Source organism: Hippocampus zosterae, chromosome 14 (genome assembly GCF_025434085.1).
Source record: "Hippocampus zosterae strain Florida chromosome 14, ASM2543408v3, whole genome shotgun sequence".
Lineage (NCBI taxonomy): Eukaryota > Metazoa > Chordata > Actinopteri > Syngnathiformes > Syngnathidae > Hippocampus > Hippocampus zosterae.
The window spans coordinates 8,870,532-8,886,403 of NC_067464.1; the positions used below are offsets into that span (position 1 = coordinate 8,870,532).

General features: G+C 40.9%; 2 protein-coding genes across 9 annotated transcripts in view; one reads left to right on the forward strand and one right to left on the reverse strand.

Annotated features, from left to right (window-relative positions):
- Nucleotides 1–15,872, reverse strand: part of LOC127614637 (serine protease HTRA2, mitochondrial-like) — a 221,440-nt gene that overhangs the window by 133,824 nt on the left and 71,744 nt on the right. The gene's annotated exons all lie outside the window — the stretch shown is intronic.
- Nucleotides 1–15,872, forward strand: part of ryr3 (ryanodine receptor 3) — an 83,707-nt gene that overhangs the window by 58,874 nt on the left and 8,961 nt on the right. For 4 of the 8 annotated variants that reach the window (XM_052085936.1, XM_052085940.1, XM_052085941.1 and 1 more), the window contains 26 exons: nucleotides 852–1,090; nucleotides 2,324–2,405; nucleotides 2,482–2,612; nucleotides 2,708–3,031; nucleotides 3,608–3,848; nucleotides 3,914–4,001; nucleotides 4,083–4,175; nucleotides 5,269–5,283; nucleotides 6,351–6,521; nucleotides 6,593–6,652; nucleotides 6,772–6,906; nucleotides 7,912–8,024; nucleotides 9,451–9,547; nucleotides 11,107–11,216; nucleotides 11,292–11,343; nucleotides 11,408–11,458; nucleotides 11,538–11,637; nucleotides 11,711–11,790; nucleotides 11,867–11,943; nucleotides 12,047–12,120; nucleotides 13,801–13,818; nucleotides 14,854–14,934; nucleotides 15,022–15,110; nucleotides 15,212–15,340; nucleotides 15,430–15,534; nucleotides 15,766–15,847. In XM_052085936.1, the coding sequence (XP_051941896.1) occupies nucleotides 852–1,090; nucleotides 2,324–2,405; nucleotides 2,482–2,612; nucleotides 2,708–3,031; nucleotides 3,608–3,848; nucleotides 3,914–4,001; nucleotides 4,083–4,175; nucleotides 5,269–5,283; nucleotides 6,351–6,521; nucleotides 6,593–6,652; nucleotides 6,772–6,906; nucleotides 7,912–8,024; nucleotides 9,451–9,547; nucleotides 11,107–11,216; nucleotides 11,292–11,343; nucleotides 11,408–11,458; nucleotides 11,538–11,637; nucleotides 11,711–11,790; nucleotides 11,867–11,943; nucleotides 12,047–12,120; nucleotides 13,801–13,818; nucleotides 14,854–14,934; nucleotides 15,022–15,110; nucleotides 15,212–15,340; nucleotides 15,430–15,534; nucleotides 15,766–15,847 (2,837 nt within the window). The remainder of the gene's footprint in view (nucleotides 1–851; nucleotides 1,091–2,323; nucleotides 2,406–2,481; nucleotides 2,613–2,707; nucleotides 3,032–3,607; nucleotides 3,849–3,913; nucleotides 4,002–4,082; nucleotides 4,176–5,268; nucleotides 5,284–6,350; nucleotides 6,522–6,592; nucleotides 6,653–6,771; nucleotides 6,907–7,911; nucleotides 8,025–9,450; nucleotides 9,548–11,106; nucleotides 11,217–11,291; nucleotides 11,344–11,407; nucleotides 11,459–11,537; nucleotides 11,638–11,710; nucleotides 11,791–11,866; nucleotides 11,944–12,046; nucleotides 12,121–13,800; nucleotides 13,819–14,853; nucleotides 14,935–15,021; nucleotides 15,111–15,211; nucleotides 15,341–15,429; nucleotides 15,535–15,765; nucleotides 15,848–15,872) is intronic. The other 4 variants (XM_052085938.1, XM_052085942.1, XM_052085939.1 and 1 more) reach the window with 3 other exon arrangements.

Consider the following 15,872-nt stretch of genomic DNA (forward strand, 5'->3'; position numbering starts at 1 on the left):
AGTTCATATGTGTATGCCCTGCGATTGGCCGGCAGCCAGTTCAGGGTGTCCCCCGCCTACTGCCTGAAGACAGCTGGGATAGACTCCAGCACGCCCGTGACCCTTGTGAGGATAACTGGGTCAGAAAATGGATGGATAGAGTAATATTACTGAAGTATCAACAAAGGCACTCTGAAAACATGAAAAGGATTTTCTCACTTTTCTGGTGTACAACGACTATGGCTTTAAATCATTTGTATATTCTATCTTCATTAAAACATAATTGTCATGAAATATTATTGCTGGAGTGTCTTGTGGGAGGCATTGGTATTAGCAAAGAGCATCCTTTGGCATTTAATTAAGCAAAGAAGTTGCATGCAGCATTTGATGCCCAAGGCTTACAATGTGCTGCTTGTTAATGCAGCTCAGACATAACGAAGGCCATATTGCGTCTCACCTTTCATTTCACCTTTCTACTGGGACACATCAAGCCCTTGTTATTCATTTAACTATTATGAATTATGAAATGCTGAAAATAGACAATTCATATTAATGCTTTGCATATATTCTTTCTGTACTCCGACATCAGCAAAGTCAGAGTCGGATTTAAACCTTTCATGCACCCGGTAACCTGATAACATGATGAGTTGTCCACTGTAGTAACCGCTGTCCCCAAAAGGGTTATCGTAAATATTTTTTCATTTATTGAATAAATCTTAATTGTTTCTCCGCAAGAGGCAATGAGCTGGATGACTCGTATTTCATGAACGTTCATACCGGGAAGTGCTGTACTTTATATGACAAGAGTCATGTAGTTGTTTATTACTCAATATACTGAGTGGTGATATCGCCATTTTTCTTCACTATGGCAGAACAGTGATGAAGTCAGGCTCTGAAATGGTGAGGGTCGGCCTCAGGACCTTCTTTGAGAATGCCGCCGAGGACCTGGAGAGGACTTTTGAGAACCTCAAACTGGGGAAGTTCACTCATTCGCGCTCGCAGATGAAAGGCGTGTCGCAGAACATCAACTACACCACGGTGGCTCTGCTCCCCATCCTTACTGCTCTGTTTGAACACATCACGGAACATCACTTTGGGATAGACCTGCTTTGTAAGTTACCACAGCTGATACATGATCAAGCGCAAGTTAATATGCAGGGAAATGGGATGCTCTTTACATTTTGAGAAATGATTCATGGGAAACTGTACTATAGTATGATATATATTCGTAGAGATTGTCAATAAAATCATCTGGATCCAGATAAATCTTTTTAGTCGATCAATCTGGCTCCAGTTGACTTTATTTCGTGGAACCAATTAATGGAATAAAAGTGAGTAAATTCAACATTTTTTTTGTTGTCCAACTGTGAATAAACTAAAAGCAAATCCAAAACATACTCGCTGAGCTACAATTTTTTAAATCTATTTTTGTTCAGCGATGCATCAACAGGGACTGAAAAGCCAACCATTTGACAGTGCAGTCAGATAAGCAAGAAGGTCATACTAAATTGGACACCTAAATTGCACTGAGATGAACAATAGATGTCAACTGAGTTCGTGGATTTGCAGATGATATTAAAATAGTGTGAAAAGTGAACGTGGCCACAGAAAAGACACACTCTGGTAACCACAACGTTTGAACGCATCGTGTTCCTCAGATTGTAATGGTTGACAGCCAGGAAACCAATTGAGACCAACAAAAAGACACCTGCAACTGGCAAGGAAAAATTGGAAACACAAAAAGAGTCCAAACATACGAACATTGAACTAGTCAAAAATAACTTGACACAAAAAAGACGCGTATGAAACCAAAATGTATCAAGACAAAAGCAACTATGAGCTCGAGCATGAGGTCTAAATAATGGCACTTGGGCATGAACAGCGAACAAGGTCAAGAATCCGACAAGGAGAAGCAGAAGTCAGAGAGACTCCTTAAATACAAAGAATCTTGATTGTATGACGAGACGCAGGTGCACCGCAGAAGGGTCACGCCCAACACTCCAGCTGGTGCTGAAACAAAAACAAAAACAAAGCTGAGCAGAACATAATGTTTTGACTTTGTTTAGAAGAAAACTGTTTTCTCCATTTGCCTTGCAAAGAAGAAATTCCAGCAACAAAGAACATTCTAAGATTACCGTATTTTCCGCACTATAAGGCGCTTTGGAGTATAAGGCTGATCTTCAATGAATGTCCTATTTGAAAACTGGTTTCATATTTACGGCACACCGCATTATAAAGCTCACAGATTCAAGCTACAATAGTGGCTGGGGTTGCGTTATGCATCCACTAGATGGAGCTATGCTAAAGGGAATACAATATAATACCGTTTTCATGATTGTTGCAGTGGATGATGTCCAAGTGTCCTGCTATCGGATCCTGACCAGCCTTTATGCTCTGGGGACTGGGAAAAACATCTACGTAGAAAGGTATCCATTGTGATGAATGCTGGAGTTCAGTAAATCCATGCCTTGACAGACACGAAGCTTCTCTGTGTCCCCATAGACAGCTGCCAGCTCTCGGTCACTGTCTGGCCACCTTGGCGGGGGCCATGCCGGTGGCTTTCTTAGAACCGATGCTCAACATGTACAACCCCTTCTCAGTTTTTACCACCAAGAGTGGCCGTGAACGAGCCAGTAAGTCACAAGTTGTACCAAGTCTGCAGTTGTTCTAAATAAAATCCATTTCAAAGCATGACACTTTAATGTCTAATCCACACTGGTATCTTTAGTCCTCGGCATTCCGGATTCCGTTGAACAAATGTGTCCCGGAATGCCCCGGCTCGACGGGCTCATAAAGGACATCGACGACATGGCGGAATCTGGAGCGCGGTACACCGAGATGCCCCATGTGATTGAGGTGGTCTTGCCCATGCTTTGTAACTACCTGTCCTACTGGTGGGAGAGGGGGCCTGAGAACCAGCCGCCTGGTGGCAGCAGCATGTGCTGTTCCACCATCACCTCAGAGCACCTAAGCCTCATTCTGGGCAACATTCTGAAAATCCTTAACAACAACCTGGGCATTGATGAGGCCTCATGGATGAAAAGGATCGCAGGTGGGTACAATGCATTGAGCCATAATGACTCTCAAAGATGAGATCTTCTGATGGTAGGCGAACTTGAGCACAATTAAACAATTTCAGAGGATAAAGTAGGAGGAAATTTTTCAGCAATTTAGTGATTGTGTTCTCGATGATCAATTTCTTTTTTATTCGTATGAAATTTGCATACGAACAGAACAGCACACTTTTCAAGCTTCAACAAGGCCAGTATTTTAATTCAGCCAAAGGCACCGGTCAACACATTTTTTTTTACTGGGCACGTTATTTAATCAGAGATGCAAGTAAACCTTTCAAAATGTATTTATTTATATATTTTGCGCTGGTTCAGAATCCGTCCTTGTTTTTTCTCTAGCACATCGTTTAACATCCATCTGTTTTCTGAACCGCGTAGCCTCACTATTTAGAAATATTTAAGAATGTGTAATCATCACAATATTGTCATGTTCCGTATTTTTCCATTACGGCCAAAGCGTAATCACAAGGGGAAATAATTGCATACATAAATTACCTTTAATACATGCTTTTCAAATACATATTGTGGCGTGCTAGACTTTTTTGCTTTTTGTCCAGTGTATGTGCAGCCCATTATCAGCAAAGCTCGCACTGCTCTACTAAAGAGCCACTTCCTGCCTACGCTGGAGAAGCTAAAGAAGAAGACGGTGAAAGTCGTGGCCGAGGAGGAGCTGCTGAAGGCAGACAGCAAGGGAGACACGCAGGAGGCCGAACTACTCATCCTGGATGAGTTTGCTGTACTCTGCAGGGACCTTTATGCGTTTTACCCCATGCTCATACGTTACGTGGACAACAACAGGTTAGTTCACAACGATGGAGCTCTTCAGGTAGACACGATCAGAGTCAAATGTCCCTCTGCTGCAGGTCCCGATGGCTGAAAGAACCAGATGCTGACTCAAATGAGCTCTTCAAGATGGTTGCTGAAATTTTTATTCTTTGGTGCAAATCACATGTAAGATCTACACAGGAGCGAATGGATTTATCCGCAGATTCGTCATTTCTGAGTTTATCTATAATCTTTAATTTTTCACAGCATTTCAAACGAGAGGAGCAGAACTTTGTGGTCCAGAATGAAATAAACAACCTTTCCTTCTTGACTGGAGACAATAAAACTAAGATGTCAAAGGTTGGTTTATCAATTATGCACAATACATTGTTATAACATAGGATTACCTATCACATTGAGTCACGTGGGGAAGGACTTTGTAGGTCAGCAACTAGAATACAAACAGCCATACACCACAGGCGCCTCTCAATAAATCGCAATATGGTAAACAAATTCATTTAGTAGTTGTGCAATTCAGAAAGTAAAAATGACATTTTATGCATCATAGCAAAACCAAATTTCCATATTTAATCTTGAGATGGAGAATCTCGGGAACTTCATTAGGTGTGATTTATAATCACGAACATTATTAAAAATAAATACATGGCATATTTCACTCTGTATGTCGTGATTCTATCAAATGAGTTTTAGTTTCTGGTTCATAGCCAACATCTTTCAATATGATATTCCAGAGTGTCATTTTTCTCCCCATTTTTTCTATCGTGCATTGATGACAGAACAGCCTGATCTCTTCCTAAGGTCTGTCTAGCTATTCGGAACAGTGGTCTTTTTTTTTTTTTTTTTTTTTTTGTCGAGTCCCAGCCTAAACAAAGTCAAAACATTTTCTCCATTGGACTCGCAAAGAAGATATTCCAGCAAGAAAGAACATTCTAAGAGTACAGTATTTTCCGCACTATAAGGTGCTTTGGAGTATAAGGCGCATCTTCAATGAATTTCCCGATGGAGCTAAGTTAAACGGAATACAATACAATCCAGCTTTATTTAGATAGCGCTTTGACAACCGCTGCAGTGGTCAAAAAGCGCTACATAGAAAATTTAAAATACGACGTCCAAGAAATCAGAATATTGATCTGTATATAAACTGCATCGGATTATAAGGCGCACTGTCGGCTTTGGACAAAATTTTTAGGTGCCCCTTATAGTGCGGAAAAAATGAGGTCTGTAAATGTGTGTGAGCTGTTACGTATGTATGCAACTAACACTCATCCATCAGAAACAAATATTTTTGTATATTTGTTGACCTTGAATGCATTGGAAGGGTTTATTCAAAACACTGCACACAAGTGATGAATGTGTGTCTCCATTAACTGTCATCCTTATCCGCTATCTGCCTGTCTTTCTCCCTTCCTGTCTTTCTTTCTGTCTCATACAGTCCTTTAAGGAAAAGGTAGAGTGATGCAGCATGTTTACATGACAGCTCTTAAGCTGAAGAACCAATGGCGCAAGGCCTTGTAATTTATAATGAAGTCTTATTATCATGTCCCCTATCTTATTTGTGTCTTCTACTTTCATGATTATTGTGGCCTTGTGAATTTCCTTTTTTTGTTTTTGGTTTTAATTGTCTTCGGGGGTGAAATAATGATATCCAGACCCTTTTTCGGCAAATGTGCTTTTATTTGATAGAGTGTGGTGTGCTGTATTTGGGTGTACAGTTGCTTCAAGTGTATATCTTTGTGATTATATGTATTATGTGTGTGTGTTTACGTCAGTGTGAATACACACATGGACGTGTGGAAATGTTTGTGTCCCTTTGTTGATGAAAGAAAAATAATGATTAAAAAAATGAAAAATGAAAAACTAAACAATAAAAAATTAAAAAAGAAAACTGTCCAGTAAAAATCAGACCTTCCTTTTAAATTGTAGTTAAACACAATTGTTGAAAAAAATAAAATTAATGAAACAGGCCAAGACAAAAAAAAAATTGTTGGTACTGCTTGAAAATAGGCGGATTACTTTTGTCAGATTCAAGTTTTTTTTTTCTCAAACCACTGTGGTTTTCTTTCATTAACAGCAGGGTAACCGCAAATTTGTCCAGGTGTGTATGTACAGTGCTGTTTTGTTTTCAAAGAGTCGACTGCTTCAATTCAGGAGAAAAATTGAGTTTTTTTTTTTCAGACCTATCAGCCACCGTCCAGCCCAAACTTCTTGCTTATTAAATAGAGAATTATTTTTGTGGTTAGCAGTTGGAAAATATCATTCTTCAGTGAAGTGTGTGTTTTCCTAGATTGTGTCAGGGCTGAGAAAAAAGTAGTGTGTTGCTTTTAATTTAATCCACCTCGAGAACACACAAATAAAATGATAAAACGGTGTTTAAAGATTTGATCAAGACTGGTGACATGCAGGGAAAATAATTCCTTAAATGCATTCCTAAATGCAAAATGCATTTAGGAATACATTTCTGATACATTGTGTATTTTGTATGGTGACTTCTATCTTGAATATGTATCTTTTCAGTCTGGCGGACAAGACCAGGAACGGAAACACAAGAAAAGACGCGGTGAGTTCTATTCCATCCAGACATCACTGATTGTGGCTGCACTCAAGAAGATGCTTCCAATCGGCCTCAACATGTGCACTCCGGGGGACCAAGAGCTCATCTCCTTGGCTAAGACGCGCTATCTGCTGGTCAGACTAAAACCCGCTCGTTCGACAAGTGCGCGCCTCTGATCAAACTCAAATTTGATTTGGTTTTACAGAGAGACACGGATGATGAGGTCAAAGATCACATTCGGCAAAATCTTCACCTCAGAGAAAAGGTGAGAGTGGACTACTTTATGTAATGTGCATGCATATTATAGACATTGCATTGCAAATTCCTATTCTACATTACGTTTGTTATGCCTTTTTGACATGCTACTCGGAAACCCGGTCCCAGTCGGAAGACCCCGCTGTGAGGTGGCAGTTAAACCTTTACAAAGATATAATGGTACGAGTGGAGGGCCCCCCTGACCCTGACAAGGTGGTGGACCGTATCCAGAGGATCTCTGCTGCCGTTTTCAACTTAGAACAGGTAGAACATTTACATTTTCCCCACATTGTCTGGGGGTGGTGGCAGCAAATAGTTGTGTGTGACGTGGAGGTCAATGGCCAATGGAAACATGCCGTTAAATGTTACAATTTTGTGATTTTGAAATTGCAGCCACGCAATGAGTGAACAATACAAATTAATATAAGCAATTGAAAAAAAGAAAAGAAAAACTATGTCTCACATTGGAGAAATTCCCCATTTACACCAGCAAAATTATGAAAGGGAGAAAGTAGAAGACAATATAAATATAAGCATATTTGGTTGATCCGATTTTTTTTTTGTGTTTAATTTGTTGACACTTGAACTGAAACTGAAAGTAAAAAAGTACATTGGACAAGAAGTGAGAGTAAACTGCAGTTATAATGTAGTGTGCATAACCGGAAGGTTCTGCATCAAATTGGGTTTTTAAAAAGAATAAACTAAAATCATGAGGCGAGACATACAGTATGTTGGATAAGGATGATATTTGAAAAACACCACTGTACAGTGTCACGTTGCGTGGTGGTGGTGGACCCCAAATAGCAGGTAGGAGGGAGGAGCAGGTTGTACTTGACGAGTTGTATTGATAAAACACAGAGAAAACTACATCCAAAACAAAGTCGGACAGTCCTAAAAACAAAACGAACTAAAGTATCAAATGAAAACCATGACGGAAGCTCAAAACTAATAGTCACCAAAACATGATTGAGAACATAACAGACAAACATGACAGCTACAACAAACAAACAATGACCCGACACCGAGTGGTCGTGCCGGGAAACCTTTTAAAGCAATAATTACATAACGACCAACAGGTGTGCCGCTGCAGGGAGAGCCCTACAGTGCCACCTGTTGGTCACAAACAGATTCATGACATACAGAAATATCATGGCTAACCCTGCCTTCACTCGGTCATGATTCGGTTCTCAACAACATTAACATTATGACAAACACTTGAGGTGATGCCTATTGCATGTGTTAGCGTGAATCTTTTCTTTCTGCTGGCAGGTGGAACAACCCCTGAGATCCAAGAAATGCGTCTGGCAAAAGTTGCTATCCAAGCAGCGGAAAAGAGCGGTCGTTGCGTGTTTCCGAATGGCTCCACTTTATAATCTGCCAAGGTATTAGGAGGAAACAAATCAACTCGCAGGTGTTTCATGTGCACAGGCTCCCCCCTTTGCAGGAAAAATGTCTGGCCTGCAGATGTTTTCAAGAAATACAAAAAGGGACACTCATAATTTCATGCCCTGCTGGTCTCAATTACAGCAAGCAAGCTACAGTAGGAGGAAAACAATTACGTGGTTCGAGCAGGAGGGTGGCCACCTTCGATATGTGCTCAGTTGCGACAACCTGCCTTCAGGCAGTGTATTCCATTCTTTCCCAGTTGTTGACATTGAAATATGTGCCGGCATAGCAAACATTTATTAAATTCTGTTTCCAATGCAGATGTGCTTCTGCTCCCGAATACGAGGTCCCCGCATGTAAAGGATAATACAAAGTTCAGTGAAATTCTTCCTCAATGTCACACTGTCTTGTACTTGCCTCCTTCAGGGACAAAAACAATAATTACTTCCTGAATGCCTATCAACATATTTGGTTGGAGAAAATGCATGAGAACTCAGACTATGACAGTCTGCTCTCCGTGCTGACGGTAACGTAGCCTTGACCCACGTTGCTAATCATGCGCAACCTCTTGTCGTGAGCCTTTGCTTCCCTTCCAACACAAACCTTAACTTTCATTCATTTAAATTCCCCCACTGGTTTCGCCACTGGTCTGTCTGTTGGTTTATAAGGCAGTAAGGTGTCAAGCAGAAAGACGTGATGACGTGACAGGGTGTCGGTACAATACTCAATTACCGTTGGTTTTCATTTTCTTCATCTAATTTCCCTCCTCACAGTTCGTGACACATTTCTGACATAAAGCGTGTGATGCTCCGGTGTTCCTCTGAAAACAAATTCATCCATTTTCGATATCGCTTCTCGTCACTCATGTCATGGGTGATATGGGGCCTTTGCCAGCTGAGTTTGGACAAGATGTGGGCCACACCCTGGCCTTGCGTGACATGTTAAAAAAAATCAAAATCACATTTGAACTTCACTTGGGCAATTTCAAGTCTAATTTACCCTTTCAGGGACAGCGGTTACTACAGTGGACAGTTTATCATGCTATCAGGTTCCAGGGCGCATGAAAGGGTTAATCTACTATTCATGTTTTGTGGAAATTGAGAGGGAGCAGGAATACCCATGAGAAAATTCATGCAAGCACAAAGTGTATGTACAAACTCCACATGGAAGGCTGAGGCTGAGATTCAAACCTCCGAAATCTAAGGCAGGCATGCTCGCCACTTGTCCCAGCGTGCTGCCTCTGAAAGCATTTTAGCTTGACTTTACTGAAATATATGGTGGTTGAAACCGTATTTATGACCAGTGGGATGTACCAGTACCCAGAACTAACTAACAATTCGAAACCTCTTCTGAAGGGCCTGCTTCCCTCCTCTCCTTTGCTTGAATCTAACCCAGGCCAATTTCCTCTTACCCCCTCCCTAGGCATCGCTCTATTAACCTCTTCCTCCTGGCCTATCAGAGAATATGGATAGAAACAGAGGAGTACTCCTTTGAGGAGAAGCTAGTACAGGATCTTGCAGTAAGTAGTTCCAGGATATAAAAGCCTGTCCCGGCGCCTTCGCGATGGTGGCCGTGTGCCCCGGGGGAGACGTGCCTCTCCTCCTTCTGTTGTACCCGTGACATTGTTGTAAATGCTTGAAGGTGTTTTTCCCACTTGTCAGCCAGGTGGCACGTTTGTGTCGCGAGCATGACATGGCGGTTGATGCAGAGCAATACCATTCAGTCGTCTTCTTGTGCACCTGCAGTGTTTCATCCCATTGTGAGCGCATCCAAATCACATTGCCTCATTTGGGTTTTCTGTCTTCTTCATACTTTTGCCATCCCTATGATGCTCGGATTATAGAATGCACACGGGCAAAGTACTGTATTGGCCCGAATAAAAGACGGTGTTTTTTGCATTGAAATAAGACTGAAAAAGTCGGGGTTGTCTTATATTTGGGGTCTAGATATTATACCCATTCGCGACGCTAGATGGCGCCAGATATCATTGAAGCAAATGCTGAACTTGATTCCCCAGGCCAAAGTGAACCCCTGTTACGAAGAATAAAAATAAAAAATAGGGGTAGCACGAAGAATAAAAATAAAAAAATGGCGATCCGAAAGAAAAGAGAAGAAAATAATAGAAGAGATAACAGAAAATGGAGAAACGTAGCGACAATCTGGATAAAAGGGGGTCGAAGATTGGCCAGGATAATCGGCAGCTGAGGAGAAGTTATGATGCAATTTATTTAAGATTTGGATGAGGCAAAATAGCATGCTTTTTTTCTCAAATATATTGTTATAATCATTTGTTTCAGATGTACTGTAATTATTTTCTGTTTGAAAATGAATTTGGTCTTTCTTCAAAAGTCTTTCTTCAAAATTGAGTCTGGTAAACGAGGGAGTCGCGTTATAATCATGGTCGTCTTGGGCGGAATATGAGGGCACTGTAGCTTTCCGTTCAATAGCTAACAATGTAGTCGTTCCTGATTGGGGTTTTTTTCCCCCTTTGGTATTCCTAGGCAAAGTACCTCAGCATCCAAAGACAATTTCTGAAGGTATTTGAATTTTACACCTGGTATTTTTCTGAACTAAATTATACTGAAGTGCAAATTAACCTACATTTTGAAAACAGACTCTAGTTTTGTTTTGCTTTTTCCTCACATAATGTGAAATTGAAACCACAGGGGAAAACATTTTAACTCAATGCAACTCAACTCAACTGTATTCATAGAGCACTTTCAAACAGCCATTGCTGCATACACGTGCTATGACCCAGCGATTACTTTGTAAAATAGTTGAAAAATAGCATTTTCTTTTTCTGCTACAAAAGACAGCTGGTACAATCTTTGTACTCCTGAATAAATAGTTGGATGTCAATAGAACTACAAAAATATCAAGCGCTCATTCCTGCTCATTGCCATTCTTTGCTGCATGTCACCTCTGCTTGTGTGTGTGTTAGCACGTTAATTAATGATTGTGCTTGGTCTGCACGTTTCCAGCGTATCCAATATTATTATATAAAGGTACAATTTATATCAGGTACTGTCACAGCACAGTCAGGTCCTACCGTCTTAACTAAGGCCATGACTTGTGCAGAAAATACATCACAAAGTGGAGGAAGAGGAAGAGGAGGAGGTGAGAAAGCAGCCCGATCCTCTTCACCAGCTCATTCTGCATTTCAGCCACAATGCTCTCACAGAGTGCAGGTGAACACACGTCATGTGACACCGCATATCATGTGACTGTACATCCTTTCACCATGTCCTATTGTTTGTTTTCAGCTCTTTGGAAGACGATCCTTTATATATCGCATACGCAGACATGATGGCAAAGGTACATGATTGTCTGAACGTCTTTGCAACCATGTAGCGGTTTGACATGATATTTCTCCTCTCAGAGTTGTGCTGAAGGTGAAGAGGAGAATGATGAGAGAGAGAAAACTTTTGAGGTACGAGTGAAGCAAACAGTGGACGCTTTTTTTTTTCTGTCACACTGTTTTGTGGTGTGCTGAATGTCTTGCCTTTTAGGAGAAGGAAATGGAGAAGCAAAAGATGTTGTACCAGCAGGCTCGACTGCACGACCGTGGGGCTGCAGAGATGGTCCTCCAGATGATTGGCGCTAGCAAAGGTACCTGTCCACCTTTATACACTCACCACATTTGCCACTGTATGAAGTATGATTGACACAGTGAGGTCATTAGGTCGACTCGATGCTATGGTAACCTTCACCCTGAAACTGGGCATCTCGATTCTCAATGGCGGGAACATTCTGGTACAGCAGGTAAACGCTGCTTGGGAACCAGAAACAATTTAAACGGCTACGTCAACCATCCTCTTAACATCCTTGTTTTGTGCAGAAAATGTTGGACTACCTGAAAGAGAAGCGAGATGTCGGCTTCTTCAAAAGCTTATCTGGACTAATGATGTCTTGCAGGTAACAGACACCGATACCCACCCCACCACCCTTTTTCAATGTACCGGTAGTCTAATGAAGCGATACAAATATGAGACGATAATGTTTCATCTTTCCTTCGTAGTGTGCTGGACCTCAATGCTTTCGAGAGGCAAAACAAAGCAGAAGGTCTTGGAATGGTTACAGAAGAAGGATCAAGTATGTAACGAAAGCAGCACCAACAATATGTTCTTGTTTCATTTACAGTATAAGTCTTAGCCTCCAAAATACCATGTTGTCATTTTCAGATAAAGAAACATTCTTCTTGTTTGTTAGAACTTTTTGTTGGGTTGTACATTCTTACTCAAACAGGAGTAATGTTTCGTCAACATAACCTCACATTTTCCTTCCCAATCGATAATTATATGACAGTATAATCGTGCTGTACATACAATAGTTTCTTATTTGATCCTTGCGTTGTGCCTCAAAGTGAAAGTCTGCCTCCTAGTGTTCACAAAATCCTGCTATTAGTCGGACAGAGAGCAATAAATTAGTACGGAACATACATACAACAGGTATTCGACGTCCGTGATATTAGCTAGTTTCAGGTCAATGAAAGGTACGCTCATGATGACTGGCCACTTCAATAGGCACACCTGGCTAATCTAATTATATGTAGAAATAAATGCACCCTGGGCGGCCCGGTAGTCCAGTGGTTAGCACGTCGGCTTCACAGTGCAGAGGTACCGGGTTCGATTCCAGCTCCGGCCTCCCTGTGTGGAGTTTGCATGTTCTCCCCGGGCCTGCGTGGGTTTTCTCCGGGTGCTCCGGTTTCCTCCCACATTCCAAAAACATGCGTGGCAGGCTGATTGAACACTCTAAATTGTCCCTAGGTGTGAGTGTGAGTGCGAATGGTTGTTTGTTTCTGTGTGCCCTGCGATTGGCTGGCAACCGATTCAGGGTGTCCCCCGCCTACTGCCCGGAGACGGCTGGGATGGGCTCCAGCACCCCCCGCGACCCTAGTGAGGATCAAGCGGTACGGAAGATGAATGAATGAATGAATAAATGCACCCTTTAAAAACAGAGGATGATTTAACCATGTGTTGAGAAGTCATTTAACGATTAATTCAACATGCTATGAGCAAAGTTTGGTGATTCAAAAATCAAAACATGTCGGTCAGGCTTGCACAGTTCTCGTTTCTTTGGCCTTGCTGGCCACATCTCCGGGACACTGCAGACCGGCACAAGACTCCTTTGCTCTTTTTGGGTGGCACAATTCCATTTTCATATCATGTTTTTTTGGTTTCATGTTGATATTATCATCATACAGGTGCACCTGTGTTACTGTATGTCCAAGTCCTGTCTAACTGCGGCCAATCAATTACGTTTACTTTGTGACATCAATTAAAATCATGCCCAATACGGAATAAATTTGACTGCAGGTTTGCATACAGTATGTAGAATCATGGATAACTTCATTAGGTACATTGGCACAATCAATTAAATAATTTTTAACAATGTAACTTATTGCTTTATATTTACAGAGTCAATATAAGTCTTGCGTTGGATCCCATTCGATTGTGCATTTGTACCTAAAGTTGTATCGAAACAAAAATATGATCCACGACGCAACATTGGAGCTCATTTCCACTTCACCACAACTCAGGCATAAGTGATGGGAACCGTTTTAATCCTTGCCTGTAGAGAATAGACTGAATTTCTTTTAAAACTTCAATTGCAAGCTGATGTTGCAAATCAATGTATGTAGAAGTTACATCTGGAGTGCAATCATTCTCTCCTATCGTTGTGATTGAATATCAATGTCTTCTCCTTTGCTTATGTCTGCTCTTTGTGTGTTCCTATCATTTATTTATTTTTTTGATATGTCGTCGGTCGCAGTCAACGTGAGTGAGCGGGGTAAATACACGGTTTAGATTCTACTCTACTCTTCTATGCAATGCTGACATCTTGATTGCTCCCTCCCACCCGTTTGACCCCTCTGATGTTTCCCCCCTTTGCACCCTGAATGCAATACAAGCATCTCCCTATTCCTTATTTACAGTATTAACCCAAGCAGCCGGAACGCATGCATGCTTATTTTAACATCTGGTTAATCAATACAGTATATTGTTCAGTCTTTGGTCAGGTGACCCAAATTCCTTCTTTTTTCACAAGGTCATGCTTGCCAGTTGTATTGATTTGCCCTCATTTGGATTATACTAACCAGTGTCTATCAAGAGTAAAATCTTTGCTTTGTTTGCACCAAACCAATATGTTTTGTCTGGAGTTTAAGCAACACTGCTCAGTTGTATTCCTATTACTAGAGTAATTGCGGTACAGCAATTGCCCTCCATCGCAAAGTTTACGTTCCAGACCGCCCCAACAATAATAAAAAAACGACAATCTGCTACACAGAAGTGTGTCACAAAATGTTTAAAAAATTTATGTCGATTACATACAGTACAAGTCAAAAGTTTGGAAACACCTTGAAGCTATTAACTCTTAATAATGTACAGGTGTAAACGGAAGGTCAGAAAGCATCATCCAAATCATAAAGCTGATTGAGAAAATACCAAAACATTCAACAAGAGGGTGAGCTAAAATACCGGACTTCCTGTTTTCATTCTTTTTTTTATAGTCAGATTTCCATTGTGTCGAATTAAATAGTATTTTGCTATACAGTGGTCAACATTGGAATTGCTCCCAGAATAAACTAGAGGCAAAACAAAATAGTCATGAACCAAGACAAAAATAAAAATTGCATTAAATCAGGGGACTGTGAACAACTGCAATGGAGGGGTCTTTACTGTATACGCAATTAGCTAACTAGAAAACATCCTTATATACTTGCAAAATTAATTCTTCCACTACTGCCTCTATCAATAAACAGGAATTTCATCCATCCGCTTTACCACTGACACCAACCATTTATTTGGTTCCTTGTCACCGCAGGTTCCAAAGTGCTTCAGAATGACGAGTTCACTAAGGATCTTTTTCGATTTCTGCAACTACTGTGTGAGGGACACAACAACGGTACGCTCGCACACTTAAACCAAATCACAACATGTTATCTCATTGATGAATCTTTAATGCTTAGTGATGTCAATTCATTTTCGTCAGATTTCCAGAACTTTCTAAGGACCCAGACAGGAAACACTACCACAGTTAACATCATTATTAGTACCGTGGACTACCTGCTGAGACTTCAGGTGTGATCATCTGCTTATGAGCACTTCTTAAAATATATACAACACTTCATGAATTGTCTATTTTATTTTCCGCTGTTTCATGTGTTCATATTTCCTGATAGGAATCCATCAGTGATTTCTACTGGTACTACTCTGGAAAAGATATCATTGACGAGGCGGGTCAGAGGAATTTCTCCAGAGCGCTGGCAGTTGCTAAGCAGGTCTTCAACTCATTAACGGAGTACATACAGGTGCGATATCCCGACATCTAACAAGACCTCGGTTTTGACCAATCTGAGGACAAGTTATGAATTGATGAACTGTGTCATGTGTTCTATAGGGGCCATGTATAGGCAACCAACAGAGTCTGGCTCATAGCAGATTGTGGGATGCAGTTGTCGGCTTCCTGCATGTTTTTGCAAATATGCAGATGAAGTTATCCCAGGTATGAAATCTTGATTTTTCAGATTTTATACAATTCCAGTCAACCAGGTTGGCACCCATTTTTTTTTTCAGCTCATCTCCCAATTTGGAAGTTCAGTTCCTTAACGAGACCCAAACAGGGTAGATTACAGTTCCAGTCTAAAGTTTGGAAGCATTTGTAGAATTAACGCTTAAGACATTAAGAAGAAATATTGATGGAATTATTTGGTAAACAAAAAAAAATGTTCAACAGGACTCCAGTCAAATTGAACTGCTAAAAGAGCTGCTGGACCTGCAGAAGGACATGATCGTCATGATGCTCTCTCTTCTCGAAGGTGAAGTCTATCGGATCTCTTATAG